This window comes from Durio zibethinus, chromosome 10 (assembly GCF_047325235.1).
Source record: "Durio zibethinus cultivar Kanyao isolate XHJ-2024 chromosome 10, ASM4732523v1, whole genome shotgun sequence".
NCBI classification, from domain to species: domain Eukaryota; kingdom Viridiplantae; phylum Streptophyta; class Magnoliopsida; order Malvales; family Malvaceae; genus Durio; species Durio zibethinus.
In genome coordinates, this window is record NC_143171.1 from 28315053 (window position 1) to 28342187 (window position 27135).

Sequence of the window (27135 nt, forward strand, 5' to 3'; positions counted from 1 at the left end):
TATTCTTAGTATGGTTGGTGAGATTAGTTATGAAGTTAACTTAAATGGTGTGGAATCAACATCAACAAAATTTGCAAGGCATCATTATCTTTTGGCTCAATACAAGAGAAATAGTTTGGTGAGAAAATTGAAATAATTTGCGAATAGAAATTGACGTAAGTCATTAAAATTTAGGATTTGAATACAAAACATTCAAATTTAAATTTTTACTATTTTCGATCAATAAATAATTTATAAATTTGAATTTTTTCTCATAAAAAATGATCTGTAAATACTTTTACGAGTTGATCACATGTCATGATCTTAGAGATAAGATAACCTCTCTTGCTCCTAAACTTTTTCCTGAAAAAAAAAAATTGAAACCATTTTATTTGTTTTGCAAGATAGATTACTTATGTGCTTTTTTTGTACCTTGATCCATTGCCCCTAACATTTTATCTTGATTTCATTTTAGTCCTTAACTTTTGAATTATTCCATTTAAATCCTTAACCTCTTAAAATTATTCATTTTGATCAATTTGTCATTTTTTTTATTAACAATTTAGAAAAATGTCCACATGGCACATGACATGCGAAGGAAAATGTCGTCATCACATGCCATATAAGCTACAACATAAGTGAAGGCCAAAATCGAACGATTTTAAAATGTTTGAGACTTAAATGAAATAATTCAAAGTTAAGGAATAAAGTATAATAAAATATTTATTATTTGAATTTAACTTAAAAAAATAATAAATGCATCAATCAAGTATACTAAGGTCATATTTGATACATAAGATAATAGATAAAATAGTATGATAATCATTATATATTATATTTGATTTGTATCTAATTAAAAGGAATAAAATTACAAGGATGATTACCATCCTCTTGGTATAAGATTATTCAATTCTCTCAAAGTGAAGAAGATTATTTTTAATCAATGAAATTAAATTTATATGTCTTATTATACTCTTAAAAATTATATTAATAATTTAAATTATATAAACTTTGAAAAATCATAATTTTGATCAATAAATTAATTATCTTATCTTAATCTTATATACATCAAATATAAATTAAGATAATATTATTTAATTTAATTCTATTTATAATATTATTTTATCTTATACTATTATATTCTTATATATCAAACATGACTTAAAATATTCAATATTTAACTAGTAATTGTGCATGCATTGGTTGTACCTTTTAAGTTTCAAGATAAAGCCCAATTATTAGGCCCTACGTTCCCTTGTCCTTCATGAAACAAAAACCCAAGTCATTTGTGAGGATAAGGCCCAAAATATTTAGCAGGAAGCCCATTTTGGTAAGTGGTCCATTAACCCAATAAATGAAAAGACAGACAAATCCCAGTTTTAATTGAGTTTTGTAATCAGATATTTTTAATTTAAAAAAAACTAAAATTGTAATTTCTGTTAAAAAGTTAAGAAAATCAAAAATTGAAAATAATTATTTTTAGTTTGAATTGAACCATTTTTTTAAATATTCAATTTAAATTAATTCGGACACACGAGTATATATATATATATATATATATATATATATATGTTAGGTTTGGATTAAGAAGTTAAAAATTTTAAAAAATTAAATTAAATTAAATTATATATTTTAAATTTTTATAAAATAAAAATACTTATTTTATATTTAAATTTATTTAAATATATTTAAATTTATATTAAAATAATATTTTAAAAAGACAAAATTTAAAATTTAAAAATAAATAGTCAAATTAAATCAATAAAAATCATGAATGAAACTAAATTGATAAAATTTAATTAAGTTCGAATTAAATTATATAAAAATTTAATTCAAATTTAAATTAAATTTTTAAATTTCATTAATTTTATACACGACCTAAAAAATCAAATTTCATCCGATAGGAATCGTTATTTTTTAGCGTTTGCTAAAGAGGTCGCTACTGCGAAGCCATTGTCGTTTATTTTTTCTTTAGGTCACTTTTGAAACACACGGAGATACGCTCATAGATTCTTCTGTTTCGGTCCGTACCAAAACCTATAGAAAAGTTTAAAAGGAGCAGCCATGGAAATGTCGAACGAACTCGATAGGCTGCTCTTTTTCGAGCAAGCTCGTAAAATTTCCGAAGCTACTTACGCTTCCAATCCTCTCGATGCCGATGTTGTTTCTCCTTCCTTAGAGATCTATTTTCTCTATTTTTTTTCAATTAAAATCGATTTTTTGGCTAATTTTTTTTTAATTTTTTTGTTCGCAGAACTTGACCAGATGGGCCGGCGCTTTACTAGAGTTGTCTCAGTTTCAAAATGTTCCAGACTCCCAGCAAATGATTCAAGGTCCTCATATATATTAATTATTGAATTACTGATTTAGGTTTAATTTTGACTTTCTTGCTTTTTATTTTTTGTTCTTAATAATAGATGCTATTTCGAAGCTTGAGGAGGCTTTGTCCATTAACCCTAAAAAGCATGATGCTTTATGGTGTTTGGGAAATGCTCAGACTTCTTTTGCATTTCTAACTAGCAAGGAGGACGAGGCCAGGCCATATTTCGAAAAGGCTGCTCAGTATTTCCAGCAAGCAGTTGAGGAGGTGATTTGATTTTGTTTTGCTAACAATTGGCTGCAACAGCTTTTTGATGTATCTGTATATAACTGCTTGAATGCTCTTTTTAATATGGTAGCTTTGTTATGTGTATTTGTAGGACCCAAGCAATGAAGTTTATCTCAAATCTTTAGAAATATCTGCTAAGGTACTTGTCTCTCTTTGCTTTATATTGGTTTATTCTTGGGTAATGCTTACTTCAACATATTGTGTTTAGTTGTGAAAGTGTGGGATGGACCTTGTTTGATTTTGATACGAGCATATTGATTCTATTTCATGACATTAGATGAATTGAAAATGGATCTTTTTGAGATTTTAAATGTGGATTAGTTTATAAAAATTGCGTAAGGTTTTTTTGGACTTCAAATTTGCCTTTCTGGTTGCTTTTCTACCTGTTATTAACTTGCTCATTCGGGTGCATAGAGCTTTCATTAAGTGATTTCTGTTAATGTTTGTGTTTTCCTTTTTGCCCTGGATGCCCAATGCTGTGAATTTGAGATGCATATGGATGTAGCTCGGTACTGTTGTTTTATAGTAGAGTAATGGCAATCTAGGTTTTGTTTGTCATATCTCTTACAAACTGCTAAAATTTAGAATGAATAAAATTTGAGATTTGTGGTAATAAAAGCATCACAAGGGCATACAAAAATGACTATCTTAGGAAAAAGAAGAAGTAAGAAAAGGAACATATTTTCTACCTTATCTAAAGTCAATCAGTTAAAGGTTTCACTCCTAAATCCAGAGACTAGAAGGAGGTGTCAAGTTCAAACTGACCCTCATGTCTTTTGTTCTTTGTGATCCTCCTTACCTTTGATTCATCTGAATGTGTTTAATTATTCCTATATTGAAAGTATCCTTTCTTTTTTCCACAGGCTCCAGAATTACACCAGGAAATCCATAAGCATGGTTTAGGTCAACAGATGCTTGGTGCTGGACCTTCTACTTCTACTTCTTCCAGTTCAACAAAGGTAATCCTCTTAATTTCTTCCCCTTTTATCTCTATATGGCTTCTGTTGTCCTGTGCTGCATAATAGATAAATGATTTTTGCACTGTTCATAGTCATTATAAAGGATAACGGTTGTTAGTTCTGCTTTTTTTTTTCCTTTTCTTGTTGATAGACATTTAAATTTGTTTTATAGCTTAAGTGAAACAACATCAAATGTTCGATGTATTGCTGACGTATTATGGTTAAGTTAGGTGACATGCATCATGTGCAAGCCCCTTAGGGAGGGGTCCAGCTTATGACTTCTATGTTTTATTATGGAAATCTTGTTGTGAGAGGTTTGATTTATATAGCGTAGTTAGATGGTGTCTAAAACCACAATCTTGTGCTATATTATTTATCTTTCTTTAGAGATCTGAGTGTGAGGAGGTGAGTGGTTATTTTTGACATTTGGGCTTGATTTGTAAAGGAGAACTTGAGCAAAGTGGTAATTGATTAGTCATAGGATTAGCGTAAGTTGAGAGAAAAATGTCATGGAGATAACGTCTGGTACCAAGTCATAAGAGATTTTTTAGACAATGTCCAAAGGACCAGTCATGCTTTATGATACTATGTATCAGACAGTTAGAAAACTACATGTCTCTAATATAAGCATGACTGAAATAAGGAATGTTGCAGCAGCAGATGACAAATCAGAGATTGCTTTAGATAGTTCATTAATAATGTCGAACTAGGATGTTTTTGTGCGAATGAGTCTTTACGTTTTGAAGGAATGCAGAAAGGTAAAATCATGCAAAAGTTCACATTCATGTACGTAGTAAGATAGGCATTGACATCATAACGTAAATGTTGATTGAGTGTGATGGAGAGGATTGATGTAGCTCACTTATGTGGGACAATGATACGAGCTGCTGGATTTTCTCCATTTCCCATGAAATACTTCTGTTATGATGAATACGGGGATTATTGGGCTGGGAATGAATATCCTGGGATATTCTTTAGTCCTAGGTCTTGGATTGTACGTGTGATTGTTTAAATCATGTCACTATTCTCTATTTCATTTGAAATGCTTATTCGCATAATGTGTTTTTTTGAAGGACATGCTCATTTTTTTATGACTTTGTACTGCATGAATTGGGCTTTATTTTACTTAAAATTTTGCGTTTTGCTTCTTGCAGACTGCTACAAGGAACAAGAAAAGTAGTGATCTCAAATACGACATATTCGGATGGATAATCCTTGCTGTCGGCATTGTTGCATGGGTTGGGTTTGCAAAATCTCAAATGCCACCTTCCCCACCACCACCGCCGCGTTAAGCTGAGGGGTGCATTCAATGCAATGCTCCTACATCCACATTTCCTTGGGGGGATTCAAACAGCCTTGAGGCTTCTGAGTAGAGACATTGGGAGAAAAATTGAGAATTGTATGTTTTGTTAGTTATTTTTTTGTTCTAGTTAGTGCTGCCATATCAATGAACCAATGATAAAATAAGTGAAAAAAAAAAGTCATTTCTGTGTTAAACTATGATTTTTCTCCTAAGCTTAGAAATGCGCCATGTCAACGCTGTACTTTTGGGCCATTGCTTCAACACTAGCCATTTGAAGTACAGTTGGTTTATATGGAGGACGGTTGGGTGTCAATTAACTTTGAAACATCATCTTAAACTTGTTGATTATTTTGTTTTGCCAATCAATTAGGGTTCCGATTTATAGGTATTTTTGTTTTCTGTTATATGTTTTTTATTTTTATTACACTTCCACCCATCTGTCCAATTTTTTCAAAAAATCAAAATATAAAAATATTCGATTTTGAATTCAAATTTTAATTTAATCAATTTGTATAATCATTTTTGAAGAAATAATATTAGCATCTGTAATATTTTTTTATCCTACGGGCTGCTCCAAGCCCAGGTCTTGCAAAATGAAGATGGGCCCATTTTTAAGCCCATAAATAAACAAATTGAAAAAAGAGCTGGAAGTTTCTTCCTTCTTCTTCTTCCTAGCTTTCGCTTGGGTGATCTCTAAAATGTAAAATAAAAAACGGCTGCTCTCTCTTTCTTCCACTGCTTTTCAAGAAGCTCATCCAAGTTCAAGATAATACTATAGAATTCGAGCTTCATAAATGGCGGGAACGAAACTACACGGTATCGAATCCACTCACTCGCTCTCCTTTCGGCACTCTTTCGCAACTGCGTCTCCGCGTGTGGCGCCGTACCCGAGCCGTGTTGGGTTCGACTGTGCTAAACTCAGTCGGCTTCGTGTCTTAGCTATGGCCGCTAAAAGGAATCCGAAGCGTCTCAAATACTCTGCTCCTCGCTTCTCCAAGGTCTAATTTCTTTCCCATTTAATAATACTAGTAATATCTGAAAAATTAATTGAAAAAAAACAAGAAAATGAAATTGGCAGGAGGATGATTTGGTTTACGTGGAAGCTGATCCATCAGGAACAGAAAGCTGGAAACTTGAACCTGTAATTGAACTTTTAAAACAAGGAGCTGTTGGTGTTATTCCTACTGATACCATGTAAGAACTAAAACAATTACTTTTTTTATTTTTTATTTTAATAAAAGCAAAAACCGTGTTTGGATGGCAAAAGTATAATTGGAACTTCAAATTTTAGTTTTTTTTTTCCCTTTTAATAGGAAAAAAATTGCATCATTTTATTTTTACTCAAACAATTTAAGTATTTTAGGTATGATAGCAACTAGTAAAATGTGATTGGTTAAAGAAAGGACCAAACGAGGCCTTACAATTTCCTTTGAAATTCTTAATTCAAATTTAATGTTTCCTTTTTGTTGATATATAGGTATGCGATAGTTTGTCATTTGAAAAGCCATTCAGCCATTGAACGTCTTCGTAGGTAGATAGCAATTGTCCTTTTTGTCCCAATTTTATAGGTTTAAACATTTTTTAAAATTCAATCTTAGCTAATAAAAGTTGTTGTATGTTCTCCTATTTGCAGAATTAAAAATATTGAACCTTCCAAGGTACAATGACTTAATCTATTTTCATATATATGCTTTTGGGTGCATGTTGTCAAACCATAACAAGCTTATCAATTTTTCCTTTCACCTAATTTTTGTGCTCTTTCATGTCTATTTACTGTTTTTGCAGCCCCTTAGTATCTTATGCCGCTCTTTTCGAGACATTGACACTTATACGACGGGGTTCCCTTCGGGTGATGGCCAAGGTCATGCGAATATTTTTCGAGCTGTTAAGCATTGCTTGCCTGGGCCTGTAAGAACGCTCTTTGTCTTATTGTTATTATCATTAGGGGAAGAAACCTGAAGTAACCATTAGTGGTGTTACAGAGCTAGAATATAAGCAACGCATTGTTATTTGTTGATAATATGATGGTAGGAATAGGGTCCATTACTTTAATATTTATGATCTTCCTAATTCCAATGGTTGGGTAATGAATGAAGGCACCATAGTGTAATTCCAAACAGAACCTTTAAAGTTAAAATTGATGAACTTTTATGACCATATAACGTTTTTGGCTAAGTCAGCTTCCCTTGCATGTCTGCGTATCAGATTCCAGTGTCATGAAGTGGAATGTTTGTATGAGCAATAGGTTCCACAATTTTTTCAGAAAATATTTTTAACTTACAACGAAACTTCTCTGGAAACAGTATACTTTCATCTTAACTGCAAGCAAAGAATTGCCAAAACATTGTGTGAGGTATGGTACTACAACAGCAAAATGTGCTAAAAGGAAAAATGTAGGTGTTCGCATGCCTGATGATGCCATATGTCAAGCAATTTTAGAAAAGATGGATGCACCTTTGATATCCACAAGGTTGGTTTTTCGTTAACACTAATGGAACTGCTCTTTTCGTAGTGGATATAATAAACTAAAATAAATATCTAGCTTCTGTTTTTGTATTCCTGATCTTCTTTATGATTTATACTTAATGTCTGTTCCTTTTTTGCTAGTGTCAAGTGCCCTAAAGAAAATGAGTGGATGATAGATCCAGTTGTGATAGCTGATATATATGGACCAGAGGTACGAGTTTGTATGGTTCAATTTATCTTTCAAGGTTATAATTTCACCTTGAGCTATGGTAGTAGCTATTACTTTCCACACAAATCATGCTTGGAAACAAGTCATCTGTCTTGGGTCACTCTTTAATGAATCACCTAGAATATTTCACTTTTTATTGCTCATCTGAAGTTCACATGTGATGTAAATATAATTTGGAGAAGTGAAACAAAATGGAGTGAATTAATTAGATATATTTTTTGTTCTAAATGCATCCCTGTAATAATGATGGCTTAATAGCACTTGTTGCTTAGGCCTTATCGGCTCATTACATTTTGTGACTACACTCAACATTTTATCCTCCAAATCTTTTGGTTTGAAAGGAAAACAGATAATTAGAGTTATATTTGGAGCTTCCAGTAGTCCTGTTAGAAGTCTTTTTTTTTTTTTTTGTTTCTCACGTTTGAGCTGTTTTTTATTCCACTTTAGGGTCTTGATTTTGTTGCTGACGGTGGCATAAGAGTGGCTGATCCATCTACTGTCGTTGATATGACTGGGGCTTCTCCAAAAATTGTACGGCTAGGAAAGGTAAGTATATACATAATATTATGCTTTGCGTAATTGCTTTGTGTAAATATGGTATGACTCAGTATTCAAGAAACAAATAAAAACAATGTGGTGGAACACTTGTCATCCTCCTATAACCTAAGAAATCTATCTTTTATCAAACACATGTAGTTCTTTTTCCCACTTTGGTCTAGTTAGCTATTACTGGAGCTTTGCTTGGTATCTTAGACTTTTACCTGTAAACTTGCGATAATTGAAGGGATGCAACACTCTTATTAATTTTAGAGGAAAGAAGAAATTAATTGTGCAATATTCTCAACAAATAGGCATGCACACATGACTTCTCTCATTTGTTAAATGTATGATGCTCAGGGACCCAAATTACACTGGATGGTTGCAGAAGACGATAATGAATCTGCTTACTACGCAGATGAACTCATCCCATCAGCCACGTAGGAGTCTTGCTTCTCGTAGACTTACAGGAAACGAGGACCATGGTTCATTTGGATTCAAGGTCGGATCAGTGGTTCTCTGCTTTCTCGATTGTTGTAGTACAGAAATGTGTATCTTTTGTAAATAAGGTCAAGCAAAGGTGTATTTGTATTGGTCTTCAACTTTTTCATTAACCATTTTGTATTAAACACCATGCCTAGGCAAAACTGGTTTAAGGCTAATGAAAGTTGCACTCATTGGCCATTGTTTAATGCGGTTAAGTAAGCATATTGTAATTGAAAATCTCTAGTTTCAAAAAAGCTACCATAATATTTCTGAACCATTGCCTCAATTCAACATTCAGTTTCCTTGAATGTCAACAGAAATACAAGTCTTAATCCAACAGTTACATAATTTAAACTCAAAACACTCTGTGCCTTGTTGCTAATACAACTATATTACTACTATCAGCCACAAACATGAATCATACAATCAAGTACTCTGGAGCTAATATTTGACAGCTACAAACAGAAGTTTATATGGCACTATCAACCGAATTAGGCGATGCACAGTGAGCCAATTGCCATTATACATATCAGGAAAGATCAGTTGAGCATCATTAAGTGTAATGATATCACCTGATTTGGTCAGATTGATCATAAACCCTTTTGAGAAAGAACACAAAATTGTTCCATCATTGAGCCCAGGCAAATCATTCCATGGAAGCAACCTAGTAACAACATGTCGCCCGAACATACATACCTGAATAACCGCAAACAACTTTCAGGCCTGCTTATATTGCTTCCTTAACTGGCGCAAAGATCGTCAACCTTGTCCGAGGACTGAACCCTCCTATTTGGATACCAAGAAACGTGGCCATCTTTGTATTACCCCTGGACATCAACAAATTTGAAGCCTGATCATGAAGATCAACATCAAAACCAGTTGGCAGTTGCCTCTTGGTACACCAATGATGAATCAGCATCATTTTCAGTACTCAAACTAGGACTTGGAGCAACAGACAAACAAGAAAGGATCTCAAAAGATGGATCAAAGAAGTCATCTGTTCCATATATTATCAGCGCCCCATCAACGAAAATTGTTGATTTTTGGATCAAGACACTATTAATGGAGATCCCCTGACACTATCAGAAATGGAGACTCCCCTGACACTATTAATCTTTTGAGAAACCCTAAGCTCTAGCTTTTTCTTATGGCTGCAACATTATCATCCTCTGATTCTAAACGTCATAAACTTGAGGAAGATGATCGGATCAGTGCATTAACTGACGATATTCTAAGCCACATGGCACGAACTATCTTTTCTTCCAACCAAAGATGGAGTCAAGACTAGCATCTTTTCAAGAAGATGGAAGAACAGTTGGACTTCAGTGACCAATCTCGAATTTGATGATTTCTTCGCTAGGCTGCACGAGGATCTGTCAAAGAAGACGGACTTATTAATATGTTTCAAGAACTTTTTCGACAGGGTTTTGGATCTCCATATCTTGTTTTCTTTACAAAAGTTTACCTTGCATTGCTGTCATGCATAATCAAGCTGTATCAATGCAAGGGTTTGCACTACTTTATATATTTATATATGGGGTATTTCAGTTGCCTGAGACTCTTTATATATACATTTTAGGCTTTCCTAGGGGATTAAGCAGATGTCAGATTGTATTTTCATGGTACTAATATTTTATTGGGCTGTTTTGTTGAAGTTTATCTCTCCAAAAACTGTTTGTTAAATTAGTGTTTATAGATTCTCTTAGAATTTCCTTCGAGTTTGTTAAAATGCAATATTTTTAACCTTTCCCCTTGCAGTCCCTTTTGCCTAGAACTTAAGAATCAAGAACATAGAATATGACATCTACCTTACTTTAACATTGACCTAATTTAACATATTTGGTCATTGAAAAGGTCAGTTTTATGTTCTCTTGTGTGTGAATGAAACACAATATCTGATGATTTGACATTTTAAATTAACAGGATGCAGACAATGGATTCAACCCGATTGGCTTGCTGATCGCTTTTTGTCTCACCTTGAGATGATTGAAATGAGAAAATATCAGGGTCATGATTCCAACATGGATTCATTTCTTTGTCTACCTTAGGTAAGAAGGATGTCGTTTTGAAGAAAGTCTTAACTTATCCTAGCCATTCATTCAATGGAGGAGAAACAATATGCACTAAATGATAAATGTCAGCCTAAGAAATCCATTCAAAAGCAGATTCAGTCTTTCATAAATATATCTGATTATGTAACTACTGAAATACAGTGCAAAGCACCATTTAACCTGCATGTTTAAGGAAGGAAACTCTCAGCACAACATCACTCCTATTAATCATCTCAAAGACACATGTGTCATCCTTTTGCAGAGAGTTTTCCTTTGCAAATACAGTCCAACCAACTGTTAAAAAAGATCTCGAATGATAGCATTTTAACTTCACAGGCCATGATCTTTCTACAACTTGAAGGGTTACCATCCTAGTTTTTGGCATTATATATCTCCTGGAAAACCCAACTGGCAAATTCTGCAAACAGTAAATACCTGATTAGTATCAATGTTTAATTCAGCCTTGATGGCTTTAATCATATAAGAGAAAATAATACTGAGAAAATCACGCATAGATTTCCTTTCCTGAACAGTATAAGCATAAATGCTGAACTTTATGTCTGCATTATCACAAAATAGAAGAAGAATAGTGAGAAGATATATGCATAAATAGTTCGTAACCATACCAAACTGCCATGGGTCAAGTAACATGATCACACAATAACTTTGCAACTTGGATCCTTTGGGGCAAAATTACTGGAAGCTTCAAAGACACCAAGAGTTCTAAGAGATGAAGCCCCTTGAGTACACTGTGAACCAGCAGTTTTCTAATGTCTCACTTGGTCAAAATTGTCTGCACAAAAATAATACATAAAAGATTTACCACTGTTTTATAAAAAACTGAAGGATGTGGGAAGTTAAACTTTTATTTTACCTAGAGGGAGTTTAGATTTTTGAGCTACAAGTTTGTCATGAAGGCTGGAAATTGCACCTGTACTTTTGTTTCTATAAGTAGTTACCGAGCTTTTCTTCGATTTCACCAGACTAGCGACATTTCCATTATATGACTCAAAAGAACTGAGGAATTAAGAATGCATCCATAAATAGATTGAATGGGATTAACATAGAAAAAAGGATTAGGTGTATTTACTATTTAGATGATTAATCAAACTAGCCAGTTCCTGCTATGTTTCTGATACTGTCATCACTTGTCACTTCACTTTCCTGCAATCTCTTTTGCAGAATTCAGAAATGGTACTCAATCACATAATCCATAACTCTATGGAGTTCACAAGATAACTTATTTGTCTATTAATCAACGATTTTGTGCATAGCTTGAAGATTAATGATCAATTGCCAAGTTTTTTCTGAGTCTCAACTGTTAGTGCATGGTTGGCAAACTCTATTCCTCTGATGGTCTCAAAAAGGATTTGAGCGTCTATATATGTGAGAGGAGGAATGGAGAATTAACTTGTAACAAATATGTACACACCTAGTGATTGGCAAGAGTCTGCAACTTCACTGCGAAAAACAACTACATTAAATGTGATTTCAGTGATCTTGAGCAGCTCAAAAACACAGACATCCCCAACATCCAACTTGTTATCATGTGAGAACTCCTTCCAACCATTGCAGAGTCTTGGTTTAGGATTTTTTTCTTTATTATATTCCATACTCCAAGATTTCCCATCAATAACACAAAGGACTTTGCCATGCTTCTTCAACAAATATTGCCAGGCAAAGATCAGTGGTATACCCTGCAAGGAAAAACAAGAAACATAAAATGTTGTTTCAAAAAAAGAATGGGAAAATTTGTATAATACTGCTAGTATCTGCCAACTTCTGCCCCGAGAATATATTTTAAATGCAAACTTGAGTCAAAACATTTACTATGGTTTAGGTCTAGCAGGTTTTAATTGAAAGCTTACCATTCTGTATCTATCAGGAAGAAATGATGGTTGCATGACTGCCATAAAAAATGGATTTTGGGACTTGAAAGAACTAGCACTTTGAAAAGGTTCAGCTTTCTCCTTGCCTCCCATTGTCTTGTGCATCCTTCTATGTTTGTGTTTCTGACTAGCATTCATCTCCATTACTTTTCCTAGTCGCATTGGATCCTCGAGCTGAAATCTACAGAATTAAGAAACAAATAAAAAAGGAACTTGAGTTTCTAGCATTGAACCAAAAGAAATAATAAAATACAGAAAACTAAAAATGGAAAGTAAAGGAAATGTCCATACCACTAAATCCTTGAGTATGCCATTTCCCTTGGAAACTTTGAATCTATTGTTACTAACTTTGGTGCCATTAGATTTTGAGGCTAAATTGTGTAACTTTGCATTGCTTTCGGTTCTAGTAATATTTGAATGGATTCTCATCTTCTTACTTGGCTGAGGACATGGTAATGGTGATTTTTCCCTTCTTTTCCTGCTTGGTGGCTTGTCATCCAAGATTTCAACAGTGGTATCATCATCATCTTCTGTTGCTTCTGTCCCTTGAGATTGTTCATTAAAATTGTGATTTTCAGCCTGATTGCTACTTATTGGGTATTCTATCTCTGAAGCACCCTTCTAAAATATGACTACATTGAAAAGACAATTCCCTTCATATCTAAAAACCACAAAGTCTAGTAACTCTAGAGAGTGATGCTCTACAAATTCTTTCCAGCCACGCTGCAGCAAAATCTCAGAATTAGACTTTCTCAATTCTACTTGCCAGATTACTCCACTTGGGACCTTAAGAAATACTGGACTTGAAATTCCATTTCCATATTTTATCGCAAACAGTGCAGGAATTTTCTGCATGAAACCTCGAATTAACACATGTAGGGAAGAAAACAAACTTGTATTGAACTGGTAAGCAACCAGGCATGCATCTACATAAACTGATATCAGAGTACACGAAAACAAACTTGTGTCAAATTGGTATGTAACTACGCATGCTTCAACATAAATTGATATAGGAGTAAAGTCACATTTGATTCTTTTTTTTTTTAATTAAATGACCGTCCAACCATTGTTTTCCAATATATGGCAGGTTAAAGGAATATTGATTAGTATGATTGATCACCAATGAAGGAATTGAACATTTGGGCTCATTATTCTTCTGTCAAAGATTACAGACACCGATTATCACCCAGAAAGGCTGTTGGAATTCCATCTTATAAGATACAAAACTTCGGGTACAAATCAGGCAATGAGGCAAACACACAGAGTTAATAAATAGGACCCTAACCAAAAGCTTATATGATAATTATTCCTTGCATGGGCCAAACCAGACAGAGTTTATGGATTTGTGTTGAGAGTTTTTAATGCAAGAAGCAAAAACATAAACCAAAAAATGACAACAGGAAAAGAACATTAACCCTAAATTGGCAGAAAGAAAACTGTTAGGAGCATTTTTGGATCTAAAGAGTAAAATAATTTTTTCTCTCCTTAGAGAGAATCAGCAACCAATCAAAAATATTTTCTAACTTTTAAGTTGACTTGATATATAATATCAGGTCAATTTGGTCATGTCACCGAATTATAACCCCTTACCTTTCATTTACAAGTAAGACCATTTATGTGTCATTTATAAATAAGACCATTTATGTACCATCTAATAATCTTACTTTCTTCTACCTTCTCTTCATTTTTACTCTCTTTTTGATCTCCTATAGCCAACTTCTCACTTAAGCTCGTAGTGCAAGTGTAAAGAACACTTCATGCCTTTGCCTTTATCCCCTTAACCACTCTTTTTCTCTCCCATGTGATTTTTGGATTTTATCCATCAACTCGACAGGGATTCAAATAACAGTTTAATAGCGAAATAGCAGCCGCAAAATTGTGGCAGCGTCACCCTCCGCCACCGTTATTAGATAAAAAGCGATTGAGAAATTCATTCACAGTAAAAACAGAGAGTAACGGTCGTAAAATAACGGCGTAACGGGTAATAGCGGCAATTACGGACCGTTATTACTGCTATTCTGTTTTTCTACTCACGGATCTAATAGTTCAAGAAAAAAAATAAAATTTTAAGTCTGCAGAATAAAACGATAAACCTGCAAAAGTAAAAGTAAAAGCCAAAGCAAAAAATAAAGCTCACAATCTCAGATCTTTATCATCAAAATAAATTTAAAAACGAGCTATAAAACAGATCAATTATTTCAAGTTTCAACCATTCAATCGGTATTTTCGGTATTCAAATTCAAATCAACCTCAAATTTTCAATCAACATTTAAGATCAAATAAGGTAATAAAGAAAAGTTAAATTATCTTTTTTTTTGTAAAATTTCTATAAAATGATTTGTTGTGAGAGTTTAAAAGACGAATGAAGAATCCGTAGATACTAGGTAAGTTAGCAAGTGATAGTGATAAAGGGATACAAGGAAAAATGAGAGATGAAAAAAAAAAAAAAAGAGATAAGATGAAAATTCTAGAAAGCGAAGGAAGGCAGCACGAAGAAGAAGATGAACAAAATAGAGTATTAGTGTTTCTATAAGGGTTTACCGTTTGCTAGAAAAAATTAAATAAATTTGGGATATTAGGCACGTGGGGAGATATTGGATGGGGTGGGGAGGGATTGGGTGTAGTGGGGCGTAGGGGGAAGGTGGGAAGGGATTGGGTGTGGTGGGATGTTGGGGGAAAAATAGAGAGGGATTAGATGGGGGTGGGGAGGGATTAGGTATGGTGGGGGTGTTTGGAGGGTGTGATTGAATTTTTTTTATTTAATTTTATAATTAATTTTTAAAAATATTTTAGATAAAATTTAATTAGTGGTTTTAAAAATTTATAATTAAAAAAAAAAGAGATTAATAATTTAATATAATATATAGAGATTTTAAATGAAAATTTTTGATAAATTTTTTTGTATAAGTTAGATGAAAAATAATTAAAATTAAATATTATATTTTGATTGTGTTATATATTAATTTATAATTTTGTATTTGAATTTTAATATTTTTTTTGTTGTTTTGGTATTTATATTATTGTCAATTCTTTTGATATTAGATTAATTCTTGTTATTTTTGTGTAATTATTGAAGATTATGTTTATTATATAATTATTAAAAGTTGTTTGTGATAAAAATAATTTATATCAATTAGTGTATCAAAAAAATTAAGTTACTTAATAAATTTAGCATTTTATGATCTATTACTCTTATTAAGATTAAAAACTAAAAAATAAAAAATATAGGTTTGAAAATTTTATTAAAATATAAGTTTGAAAACTTTTAATTTTTGAAATTTTTTTAGATAAAATCTAATTAGAAGGATTGAAGATTTATAATTAAAAAAAATTAAAAAATTAATAATTTAATATGATATACATAGAGATTGTAGATAAAAATTATTGATAAATTTTTTATATAAGTTAGACGAAAATTAATTAAAATTAAATATTATATTTTGATTGTGTTAGATATTAATTTATAATTTTGTATATGAAATTTAATAATTTTTTTGTTGTTTTGATATTTATATTGTTGTCAATTCTTTTGATATTAGATTAATTCTTATTATTTTTGTGTAATTATTTAAGATTGTATTTATTATATAATTATTTGAAGTTATTTGTGATAAAAAAATTAATATCAATTAGTGTATCAAAAAAATTAAGTTATTTAATAATATTCTTAAGATTTAAAACTAAAAATTAAAAAATTTAGCGTAAAATCAATTTTTAATGATATAATAAGTAATATTAATATTTTCTAAATATAAGTTTATTTTGTTTTTATACAAAATAGTAAGTATGCCACCATATAAAGAGTTCCCGAGAAAAGGAGTAGAGGGAGCGCTAAGTGATGATATAGGTTGGTATTTTGAAACACTTGTGCCAAATACAAGAGGAAATGTTTCATGTAAACTTTATGGTAAAATTGTAAAAGAAGTAATAACATGTTTCAAAGAACACATTGCTCATAAAACTAGCAATGTTACACCATGCCCCAACGTTACTAGTATGTTATGTTTTTTTAATTCATTTGAAAATATTATTGTTAATTTCTTAATAAAAATTATAAAATTACATAAGCATGTACAACTAATTTTCTTTTTTTTTTTAAACTATATTATTAATAAGTATAGTAAGAGAAAGTATGATGAAACTCCTTCAAGAAAACAAATAAAAAAAAACTGACAACAAAAGGAAAAAAAATAAATTTTTATCACAGTTAAGATGAGAAGATGATTATGAAGGATTTATTGATGAAGACATCACTACTAGACAAGCCGTGCGAGATAGCATCCAATCACAAGATGAGTGTCACAAAAGACAAGAATTCAGACAAAAAACTAGTAGTTGGAGTAACATATATGAAGAATGACGAAGCTCTCATGGTTTAGTTGCTAAATATTTTGAAGAAACTACAAGAAAATCAACTCCAAATGAGTCTGAATTTTCATTAAGGGGAGCTATTCCTGAATTGGTTAGAAGTAAAAGTTCAAGACAACCAAAAGTAAGTGATTCATTTATAAAGACATTAAGAAGAAAAATGGGTGAATCAGTATCAAAATTTTTTATATATGATTGACTTCCTTTTCAATTAGCAAATTCTCCATGGTTGCATAATTTGATTTTTGTGGCAGCAGAAGTTGGCCAACATGTAAGATTTTCAACACCTTATGAGGTCTCAGATGTGTATTTAAAGTCTGAGTATCAACAAGTTCATAAATGAGTTAATGGATTAAAAGCTTATTGGAATAAATTGAGTTTCACTTTGATGTGTGATGGTTGGACCAATAGTTTGAATCAAATGCATATCATTAATTTTCTTGTTTACTGTAATAAATGGATAATTTTTTGAAAATCTATAGATGTCTCAAGTGTTCGTAGTAGAGATGTAAACTTTTACTACAGGTTATTAGATGAAGTTGTGGAAGAAATTAGAGAAAAATACATTGTTCAAATAGTCACTGATAATGAGGCAGCACTTAAGGCCGTAGAAAAAAGACTAATGGAGAAGAGAAAACATTTGTATTGGACAACAAGTTCAGCTCATTGTTTGGACTTGTGCCTTGAAGATATTGAGAAGAAAAAAAATGTGGCAAAAGTTTTGGATGATGCAAAGAAAGTGACTTATTTTATATACAATCACATTTGGACTGTTAATTTGATGAAGAAATATACACAAGGGAAGCAAATACTTCGTATTGCTTTTATCTGATTTGCCACTCATTTCATACAATTAAAAGAAATAATGAAGCAAAAGCAAAGTTTGAGAGAGATGTTCAATTTAAAGGTTAGTACTTAGTAATTAGTACAACTATTTAATCTAGCATCTTTTTATGATATCATTGTTTTAAAATATTAATTTAAAATATATTACTCTAAAAATTTATTGATGAATATACAAGAATTTAAAGATTCAAAATGGGGACAACAAAAATCAAGACCTGCTTATGAAGCTAAAAAAATCATTTTGAGAAAAGATTTTTGGAAAAAAGCAAGCGATATAATAGAAGTTTACGAGCCTTTGGTAAAGGTGTTGCGCCTTATGGATGGTGATGAAAAACCAACAATGTGCTTTATTTACGAGAATATGGATAGAGCTAAACAAGCAATTCAGCAAACTTGTCAATATTCTGCTGAATATAAAAAGATAATTGACAATAGATGGAGTTTCATACACTCTGACTTACATTCAGCTAATAAGTAAACCAAAAATATAGAGGGTATTTAAAAAATATGTTTATTTTTTATACTTAAATTGCTTATATATTTATTTTTTATTACTTTAATATAATATGTTATAAATTATGTTTAGGTTACTATCTAGATCCACAATTTCAATTTGGAGTGAAACATTATACAAATGTATTTAAAGAAACATTAGAAGGTATAAAAGCAGTTATTGAAAGATTAGAACCTTCGATAGATACTCAAATCAAAATTATTAATCAGGTTAGTATTTAATACTATTTTATAACTTTAACATTTATTTTATGTATTAAAAATAAATTATTTTTTATTTATTCATTTATTATTGTATTTTTAATTGATGTAGTTGTTATTATTTCGAGACAAGCATGAAACATTTGATAATTTACAAGTACAAAGAGTTTGAAAGCAAACGAATCCAAGTAAATAGTAATTAAAATAATTATAATTTATTTATATTATTTTATTGTATAACCCATTGAAATTTAATTTAAATAATTTTATACAGTTGAGTGGTGGATAATATATGACACTTGTGTTCATGAATTACAAAAACTAACAATCAAAGTGCTTAGTCAAACAACATTTGCATTAATTTGTGAACGTAATTGGAGCACATTTAATTATATTCACACCAAAGCAAGAAACAGATTGAAGTTTGAAAGACTCCAGAAACTTGTATATACCTATTATAACATGAGGTTGAGGATGAGACATCAGAAAAGAATGAGCATTGATGAAATAAATAATAGTTTTAATCCTATTAGCCTTGACCATATTTTTGAAGATGATGATCCACTAACAGAATAGCTACATGAGAAAGAAAATCTTCTATTAAATGGTCAAAACTCTGATTGGTTGCCTGTAGATATCCTGATAATGAAATGAATATTGAACGATCACGTCAATCTTAAAAAATGAATGTTCTCATTCAAGTTCAAGTCCAACACCAAGTCATAGTGATGATGATGGTGGTTTAAGTCCAGATGATGATGGTGATGGAGATGGTGATGGTGCGAATTTTGGTGATAATATGATGCAAATCGACCTTACAGCCCACTTGAAGGAGAATTTGAGCTTGCTGCTATTGATGGACTTTTCATTAATATGGTAGAATACGAAAGAAATCCATTTGCTGAATCTAGTAAGGGTTAAAGTGCATGTACAGCTCGATCAAAAGAAAAAGCGGAGAAACACCACTATGATATTTCTAAAGGTTCTTCATCTTCAGGTAGGAGACTAAATTCTAGTAACTTTGAATATAATGAATCATCTGCTAGTACTCAAAGACATTACTATCCACCAGAACAACTTAATTTTTGACCTCTTCATGATTATCCACCTCCATATGATTATTATCCACCTCAAATATATCTTTCACCTCCTCAAATATATCTTCCACCTCAAATGTATCAGTTACCACAAATGTATCATCCACCACAAATGTATCATCCTCAAATATATCTTCCAACTCAAATGTATCAAGAACAAAGGCCTCAAAGATGAAGATAAAGTCAACTTGGCTCTCAAAGTGAAGATAAAGAATCTGATCCTCCTCGTTATTTTATCATGTGATAAATTTTGAAATATATATCAATAATTGTAGTTAATGAAATTTGAAATTATTATATTTTTAAGTTTGTAATTTTATTAAGTTAAATGCTTGGTATTTAACATATTATGTTTTGTTAATATTTGATTTGTCTAGAATTAATATTGAATATGAATTTGGTCAAGAAAAATTTTATCGATAAATCAAATATGAATGCTTTTTATAATCTAAATAAAATTATGAATAATTTTTAAAAAAAATAAAAAATATAGTGTCATAAACTATTTTTAAAATGATTGAATAAAAGTTTTTATAATTATAATTATAATTATTATATTTTATAATAAATTGTGTAAAAAAAAATTTATGATCGTGATGATCGTAATGATCGTAATTATTTTTGTTATATTTAAAAATACGACAAATATTACACTATCGTTATTTAAATTCCTGTAACTTGAAACTCGACGTAAACAAAAACAGACAGGGATCTTAAAGATTAAGAAACAAGACATTCATGGGACAAAACAGACTTTAAAATAAAATCGAAAACCATGGTTTAGGATGGAGAAAACTAAATAAGATTACTCCACTCACCAGTTTTCCATGCTGAATAGCATCCTTGAGAAGTACCTTGAAAAAGTGAGGTGTTTTGGACGTAAAGAAGCGGGTGTCATGGTCTCGCTGCCCACTGTTGGAAGCCATAGCCGTACCTTTTGCAGACCACTTTTCCTGGAAGACAAATAATATAGAGAAAGGCACATGAAGAGTCAGGCTCAGCCGTTTCTGAGGAGTGTGGCTCGAGTTGGTTTCATTAGACACGTCAAGATGTTTCGTATTTGAGAGACACATGCTCCACGCGTGCGAAGCCCACGTGAGGACTGCATGGACTAACGGAAGTAACACGTGTGATGTGAACCGCTATTGTTTTTTAATTTTTAACGAAACTTTGCAACCTCATTATTTTCGCATTTAATTCAAACTTTTGAACTTTAAAAATATTAAAAGACACAAAAAAAAAATCAAACTATTAAACGGCGCCAATAATATATCCCTCCAAGCTTCCCTTGTACGCCGACCGTTATCCGCTCCTTCAAATTTCCCATTATCCAATAGGAATAAGACACGTTGCTATATTTTAAAAAATACAAAAATTCCCCCGCAAGTTTTTTCCCCAAATTATTTCAAAGTCCCGCGCTCTCCTTCGCCTATAAATCTCCTCTCTCTGCTCCTCCATTTTCTTCATAAGAAAAAACCCTTTCTTCAAGAACCCTAAAATCTGTTAATTTCCCTAATAGCCCTTCCAAAATGCCTTCAATTCCGGAGGAGCCACTGCTAGCTTCTAACCCAGACCGCTTCTGCATGTTCCCGATCCAATTCCCACAAATATGGGAAATGTACAAGAAAGCTGAAGCCTCCTTTTGGACTGCCGAGGAAGTCGATCTCTCTTCCGATCTCCGCCACTGGGAAACTCTTACCTCCGACGAACGCCACTTCATCACTCACGTCCTCGCCTTCTTCGCCGCCTCCGATGGCATCGTCCTCGAAAATCTCGCCGTTCGGTTCATGAAAGAGGTCCAAATCGCCGAGGCTCGTGCTTTTTATGGATTCCAAATAGCCATCGAGAATATCCACTCCGAGATGTACAGTCTCCTCCTCGAAACTTACATCAAAGATTCCACCGAAAAAAATCGGCTCTTCCACGCCATTGAAACGGTGCCGTGTGTGGCTAAAAAAGCCGATTGGGCTTTGAAATGGATCGATGGCGGTGAAACTTTCGGTGAACGGATAATCGCTTTTGCTTGCGTGGAAGGCATTTTTTTCTCTGGAAGTTTCTGCGCGATATTTTGGTTAAAAAAGCGCGGGTTAATGCCTGGGTTAACTTTCTCAAACGAGTTAATCTCACGAGATGAAGGTCTCCACTGCGATTTCGCTTGCTTGCTGTACTCTCTCCTCCGGTCAAAGCTGAGTGAAGAGCGTGTGAGGGGCATAGTGAGGGATGCGGTGGATATAGAGAGGGAGTTTGTATGCGACGCTCTGCCGTGCGCGTTGGTTGGGATGAATGGCGAGTTGATGAGTCAGTACATTGAGTTCGTCGCAGATCGGTTGTTGGGAGCTTTAGGGTACGGGAAGATGTACAATGTGGCTAATCCTTTTGATTGGATGGAACTAATTTCATTGCAAGGGAAAACCAATTTCTTCGAGAAAAGAGTTGGAGAGTACCAGAAAGCGGCGGTCATGTCTAGTTTGAATGGAAATGGTGGAACCCATGAATTCAAGATGGATGAAGATTTTTAGGATTTTTTTTTTATTGTATTTGGTTGGCTTTGTATTTTGTTTTTATTTTATTTTAAAAATGTCTTTTTTTGATAAATGAATTAAAAAAGTTATAAACTTTAATATTCTGCTTTCTGCAAGACATTAAATGAGGGTAATTTTGTAATTGCATCGCTTGGATTTGAATGTGTAGAGGATAAGGCTGATTCTTTTGGCCTCTATTTTGAGAGGGCTTTATTTTCTTTAATTGGCATCGGTTTCTTGAATTTTGTTGATCAATGGCGAATACCCAGTTGCAGAAATATGGGTTATTATCAAGGGAACAGTTGGTTTATCTATTTGATCGATTTTCTGTTCTGATTTCCCAGCCTGGTGCCTTTCATGTTCTTTTTTTTTTCCCTCATTTCCCTTTCTTCACTTTACTTTTTTTTTTTTTCACTTATGGTTAGTGGCACTTGTTTTGGCAGATGTCAAGAGGAGGATTGTAGAAGCTGTGAATGACAAGCAGGTTAATTTCCTCCTTGATTGAAATTTTAACTTTGTTTTGAATGCCAATTTAGTTTTCTTTTTGTAATTTGCTACTAAGCTTGGATAATTTGGGATAGGGTTTGAGAGTTCACCTTGGATACATAGATTTCCACTTGAGTCTGCTTCATTTGTGAGTATGGAAATGGCTTCGTATTTTGTTAAAATTTGTGTTCATTATGTCGGTTTAAATAAGTTCCTGTTAAATCTTGAAATTGATTTCCGATTATACTAAATATGCTTAGAGTGTTGTAGTTTGTGTAGTTATGGAAGGAAATAGGTTCGAGAGAAAATTTGTTAATCTGCAAATATCAAATGCATGTTACAGACTTAATCCATTGGGCACTTCCATTTTAGTTGTACTTGTGGACACGAAAGTAAGACTTCATGATTCAGACATGATATTAACTGTCTTACCCAAAAAAATTCATGTTATGGGGATGATGTTGATTATTTTGAGTGTGCTAACTACCTGTTTGAAAATTTGTAAATCCATCACTAGGAACCTGTTGCTGTCACTACTGCAATTCAGGAAGAGATATTTTTGGAGATGGGGGTTGGTAAGTTTGTTCGATTTCACAAAATCTGATTTGACTATTGTTAATCTTATATGATCCTACTTTTGTTAAATTTAATCCATCTTTATCTTTATTTTTTCTGTGAATAGAGAGTAGGTTTTGGTGCTCAATGGTTTAAATTTCATTTGACTAATGGTCATCACATCAGATTCTAGTGACTAACCTATTTATTTGCTCCATCCTGCAAGCGTGTTTCTTGATCCTAATCCAAAGATTAATTTACAGGTGGACTTTCCTCAAATATTTCTTTTAAAACAGAGAGTGGGTTTCAGGGCATAGTAAAGTGATATTACCTTGTTTTTGTTAATATATCGAGGGTTCCCTCTCTATGTCAATTTGAGAATCTAACATGGTTTTGTTGCGAAGCTGTAATATCAGTCTACAAGAGCTGAATCCAGTAATTAGCAAAATGATAGATCTGTTTTTGTCCTAGCTTTTGATAGTGTTTTATGCAATTTCATTTCACTGCTACAGATCCAAGTTTAGGTCTTGCATGCCTGGGGAAGGTGAATATGACTTATGAGAATGATCAGGATTTGCTGATTCGCTATTATAGATTTGTTGCGAAGTAATCTCTCTCTCTCTCTTTCTCTCTTGGTCTGTGATTTTGTGGATGCATGCATGAATGCGCGTGTGCAAATTAACAGTTTTGAAGTTATGACTTGGCTTTAGTTGCACTTGATGTTTTGAAAAGTGAAAACATTGCATGAACTATCATAATTGTTTGAACAATCCACAATCATTCTTCTTGGATCTGCAAGTGAGACAAGATTCGGATGTTCCACTCACTACTTCAGAATTCAGATATGTGAACAACTTTGTTGAGGCTTTATGCCTTTGCTCACACATAAGTTCTTCTTGTGTTTCTACAAGGGATTAGTATGAAGCCTGCAATCATTTTAATATATAAGAAACCTCAAACATGGTTGATTCATTTATATTTTAGTATAGTTTGGTTTAGTACTTTGGTTTTGGTTTAGGTTTAGTATATTTTAGATTGTATGAAGTTTGCAATCATTGTAATATATAAGAAACCTTCGACATGGTTGATTCATTTATATTTTAGTATAGTTTGGTTTAGGTTTAGCAAAGGAAATTAAACTTACCTGCTGTTTTCTGATGTTTGTATCGCTAGTATGTTTCTTTATATGTAAAGTGGAAATTTCCTTCGTCACAGAGTTATAAGTTCTTGGCGTATGGGATTTGATATCTAGATTCTGTGAAATAACAGTGAAGAGGTAGCCTGTGATGAAGCTGAGCTCGGGCCTGAGGAATTTGCTGAAAAGCTTCATAGTCAACAAAAACTACAGGAACAGGTAGCAACCCTCTGAAATTTGGTTAAAGCTTGAAAATCAGTGTTGCTCAAGTCCTAAAGATGAATAATTTTGCAGCAACTGGAGATGCTAAAGTACATGCGCAAATTTCACCTGGATGACCAATCTGCAATCCTTGAGAAGGTAGGTGCCTGTGTTCTTATTCTTGGCCTATATAACCTAGAGATTTGGACCTTCAAGCACATGGATGACTTTTTTTGCTAAATTAACCAAACTCGGGAGTAAGAGATTCTTTTATTTTGAAATTTAGAGTGTTATAAGACTTTAACCTTAGAAAGTAATAAAATTGAGTGGTCATTTATGACTTGTTTCCATGCAGTTACACCATCAGATGGAAGATGCTAATTTTGACAGTGAGGCATCAGTTTTGTCATCAGAACAGATTCAAGAGATTGTTCGAAGGAGGGTGTCTCCTTTATTCAGGCCAAGGTAAGTTGATACTTGATTTACTGTTGTCTAGCTTCACTCATAGCATGTTATATATGAATTAATGGTATGTGTCAGTGGTTTGTGTGCAAAATGATTGTTAGCTTTCAGACTATTATCTTTGTCTTTTAGTATCAAATATGTCTAGCCAAGTCTTTTTTCCTCTTTTCTCTATTGATGTCTTGGTCAATTGGGTTGACAGAGCGATGAAGAATCCAATGTAATGCTTCCTGTGATACCCTGATTTGGTGGATCTTCAACTACTTAGTCCATTGCCATTCCCAGCAAGCTCTCTTAAACATAATCTACATGTCTCCAGCAAGAACAGTTGGTGAAATTTCGTGGTACAAAGATGCCTTTGCTGTGTTGTTCAGAATTAAGCGTTTTATCGCTGTATTAGTTAACTCATTTCTTTACATTTTTAAACAAAAACTGATTGTGGAACTGGCTTATAAATAGTTTGAATTTTACTGGTATTTTAGATTGAATATTAAAAGATAACATACCCTTTAAAAAGCCTACATGTATGGAACGAGTTTTCTTATTGGGGGCTCTTGTGGATGTGTCTGTATATTGCTCTCCTGCAAGAAAAACCATAGAATTTTGTTGAACCCCCTCACCAAATGTGGAGATGGCCGAGTTGGTCTAAGGCGCCAGATTAAGGTTCTGGTCCGAAAGGGCGTGGGTTCAAATCCCACTCTCCACAATTGTTGACTCTTTTTTTTTTTTTTAATTTATCCTTTTGTGTCAGGGGTTGACAAATGGACCAAGGTTTTATTAATGTTGACTCATTGTCTTATTTATCCTTTTGTATCAGGGGTTGACAAATGGACCAACGGTTTATTAATGCCCGCCCCAATTTTATTAATGGACTTAAACGTCAAGCGTTTTTTTTTTTTTTAAATAGCTTAAACGGCAAGCTAAATGCTAATATATATATACACCTTATTTTTCATCGATCAACCGACTGAAACCTGATTTCTTTCTTTCAACCAAGCATACAAACTTGAGTCCTTAGCAACCAGAAAGAAAATTTCAGAGAAATCTTTTCAACAATGGAGACAACAACTTATCACGTTCTAGAGCTGAACTTGATCTCTGCGCAAGGGCTTAGAGAGCCATCGGTTAAGCCCCATCGTCACATGAAAACCTATGCTGTTGTTTGGGTTGATTCATCCACCAAGCTTCACACCCGAGTTGATCGTGTTGCCGGCGAAAACCCTACCTGGAACGACAAGTTTCTCTTCAAGGTCTCATCCCAGTTCCTTTTCGGCAAAACCTCTGCTATCTCCATTGAGATTTACACCGTTGGTATCTTTCGAGACCGGCTTATTGGTAGCGTTCGTCTTCTTATCAGCAGCTTCCTTACAATCTCCTCGACTGCTGCAACGATGAAGACTCCTGCTTTTGCTGCACGCTTAATCCAAAGCCCGTCTGGTGATTTCCTTGGAACCCTTAACGTAGGAGGAATGGTTCTTGATGCCTCCGCTGGCTTCCAGGTCTTGAGTAAAGTTTCAGGAATTGATTACCATGATCTTATGGGAGAGAATCTTCAATGCAAGCATCATTCAAGGACAAACAATAAGTCCAAGGCAACTGTTAGAGATATTATGGAGTACGTCCCTGGTGATTCCTTAACTTCCTCATCAGCACCTCCAAATACGGTGTTGAGGGAGTTGAGCTTGAAAGGGAGGAATGAAGATGATCATGGAGTTTTACCTCCAGAAAAAGAAACTTTATTTGAAGAAATCACAAGTGTTAACGTGGAGCAACCTCTGTCAACCAGATTGGTGCCAACTGAAATTGCTGATCGCGAAGTGATATCTGATAATGAAGGAACCCTGGTTAAGATGGAAAAAGACATTAAGATGGTCATGGAGGAGAACAAGAAGCTAAGGGAGATGGTCGAGAAGCTCATGCTAGAAAAAAAAGTGCAATCAACTGTTATATCAGACCTAACTGGAAGAGTGAAAAACATGGAGAGGAAGTGGTTAAGGAGGAACAAACAGAGGAAGTCACATTATGTGAGAATAGCATCTGCTCTTAAATCCTATATTTGATGCAGCAAATGGAAAAACATCTGTATAAGATCAGGCATAACTATCTTTTCCATGATTCTAGTTACTGTTTCTATCTACGTTTTAAGCTTTTAATTAAGTACTTTGCATTTGCAATTTCATTCATTGTAGATGCCGTTTGGCTTTCAATTTCTATAATTGAGAATTAAATTCAATCAATTAAT

At 33.1% G+C, this 27135-nt stretch overlaps 5 protein-coding genes, 1 non-coding gene and 2 pseudogenes across 7 annotated transcripts; 6 read left to right on the forward strand and 2 right to left on the reverse strand.

Annotated features, from left to right (window-relative positions):
• The first annotated feature begins 1867 nt into the window (after positions 1–1867).
• LOC111292922 (mitochondrial import receptor subunit TOM20-like) lies at positions 1868–5248 on the forward strand. Its single transcript, XM_022885560.2, has 6 exons — positions 1868–2139; positions 2234–2312; positions 2397–2566; positions 2679–2726; positions 3451–3546; positions 4701–5248. The coding sequence occupies exons 1-6, from the start codon at positions 2044–2046 to the stop codon at positions 4836–4838; spliced, it is 627 nt and encodes a 208-aa protein (XP_022741295.1). The 5' UTR covers positions 1868–2043; the 3' UTR covers positions 4839–5248.
• Positions 5249–5500: 252 nt separating this feature from the next.
• LOC111292950 (DHBP synthase RibB-like alpha/beta domain-containing protein) lies at positions 5501–8928 on the forward strand. Its single transcript, XM_022885612.2, has 9 exons — positions 5501–5847; positions 5928–6043; positions 6327–6380; positions 6483–6507; positions 6635–6757; positions 7153–7319; positions 7457–7526; positions 7992–8090; positions 8442–8928. Exons 1-9 carry the CDS (start codon positions 5644–5646, stop codon positions 8523–8525), a joined length of 942 nt encoding a protein of 313 aa, XP_022741347.2. The 5' UTR covers positions 5501–5643; the 3' UTR covers positions 8526–8928.
• An 80-nt stretch (positions 8929–9008) lies between these two features.
• Positions 9009–10598, reverse strand: LOC149516650 (putative fasciclin-like arabinogalactan protein 20; annotated as a pseudogene).
• A 1300-nt stretch (positions 10599–11898) lies between these two features.
• Positions 11899–20796, reverse strand: LOC111292929 (B3 domain-containing transcription factor VRN1-like; annotated as a pseudogene).
• Positions 20797–20935: 139 nt separating this feature from the next.
• LOC111293093 (ribonucleoside-diphosphate reductase small chain-like) lies at positions 20936–22127 on the forward strand. Its single transcript, XM_022885819.2, has one exon. It carries the CDS (start codon positions 21062–21064, stop codon positions 22049–22051), a length of 990 nt encoding a protein of 329 aa, XP_022741554.1. The 5' UTR covers positions 20936–21061; the 3' UTR covers positions 22052–22127.
• Positions 22128–22157: 30 nt separating this feature from the next.
• On the forward strand, positions 22158–25414 carry LOC111293094 (plant/protein). 2 transcript variants are annotated; one of them, XM_022885820.2, is made up of 8 exons: positions 22158–22402; positions 22498–22538; positions 23058–23115; positions 23608–23701; positions 24365–24449; positions 24525–24590; positions 24787–24896; positions 25096–25414. In XM_022885820.2, the coding sequence occupies exons 1-8, from the start codon at positions 22309–22311 to the stop codon at positions 25115–25117; spliced, it is 570 nt and encodes a 189-aa protein (XP_022741555.1). In that variant the 5' UTR covers positions 22158–22308; the 3' UTR covers positions 25118–25414. The 2 variants fall into 2 exon arrangements, with proteins under 2 accessions (XP_022741555.1, XP_022741556.1); XM_022885821.2 differs by lacking the exon at positions 25096–25414 and having other exon boundaries at positions 24787–24900.
• Positions 25415–25518: 104 nt separating this feature from the next.
• TRNAL-AAG (transfer RNA leucine (anticodon AAG)) lies at positions 25519–25599 on the forward strand. Its single transcript has one exon. It is a non-coding gene; the product is annotated as a tRNA-Leu (tRNA).
• On the forward strand, positions 25529–27024 carry LOC111292593 (uncharacterized). Its single transcript, XM_022885033.2, has one exon. It carries the CDS (start codon positions 25949–25951, stop codon positions 26951–26953), a length of 1005 nt encoding a protein of 334 aa, XP_022740768.2. The 5' UTR covers positions 25529–25948; the 3' UTR covers positions 26954–27024.
• The last annotated feature ends 111 nt before the right edge of the window (positions 27025–27135 follow it).

Excerpts from the sequence above, each read along its gene's own strand:
- LOC111292922 (XM_022885560.2), top strand. The coding sequence starts at position 2,044 with ATGGAAATGTCGAACGAACTCGATAGGCTGCTCTTTTTCGAGCAAGCT. Across the intron at positions 2,313-2,396 it reads CTCCCAGCAAATGATTCAAG|ATGCTATTTCGAAGCTTGAG; the intron begins GTCCTCATATAT and ends TCTTAATAATAG. Across the intron at positions 3,547-4,700 it reads CTTCTTCCAGTTCAACAAAG|ACTGCTACAAGGAACAAGAA; the intron begins GTAATCCTCTTA and ends TGCTTCTTGCAG.
- LOC111292950 (XM_022885612.2), top strand. The coding sequence starts at position 5,644 with ATGGCGGGAACGAAACTACACGGTATCGAATCCACTCACTCGCTCTCC. Across the intron at positions 5,848-5,927 it reads CTGCTCCTCGCTTCTCCAAG|GAGGATGATTTGGTTTACGT; the intron begins GTCTAATTTCTT and ends TGAAATTGGCAG. Across the intron at positions 6,044-6,326 it reads GTTATTCCTACTGATACCAT|GTATGCGATAGTTTGTCATT; the intron begins GTAAGAACTAAA and ends GTTGATATATAG.
- LOC111293093 (XM_022885819.2), top strand. The coding sequence starts at position 21,062 with ATGCCTTCAATTCCGGAGGAGCCACTGCTAGCTTCTAACCCAGACCGC.
- LOC111293094 (XM_022885820.2), top strand. The coding sequence starts at position 22,309 with ATGGCGAATACCCAGTTGCAGAAATATGGGTTATTATCAAGGGAACAG. Across the intron at positions 23,116-23,607 it reads ATTTTTGGAGATGGGGGTTG|ATCCAAGTTTAGGTCTTGCA; the intron begins GTAAGTTTGTTC and ends TCACTGCTACAG. Across the intron at positions 24,591-24,786 it reads AATCTGCAATCCTTGAGAAG|TTACACCATCAGATGGAAGA; the intron begins GTAGGTGCCTGT and ends GTTTCCATGCAG.
- LOC111292593 (XM_022885033.2), top strand. The coding sequence starts at position 25,949 with ATGGAGACAACAACTTATCACGTTCTAGAGCTGAACTTGATCTCTGCG.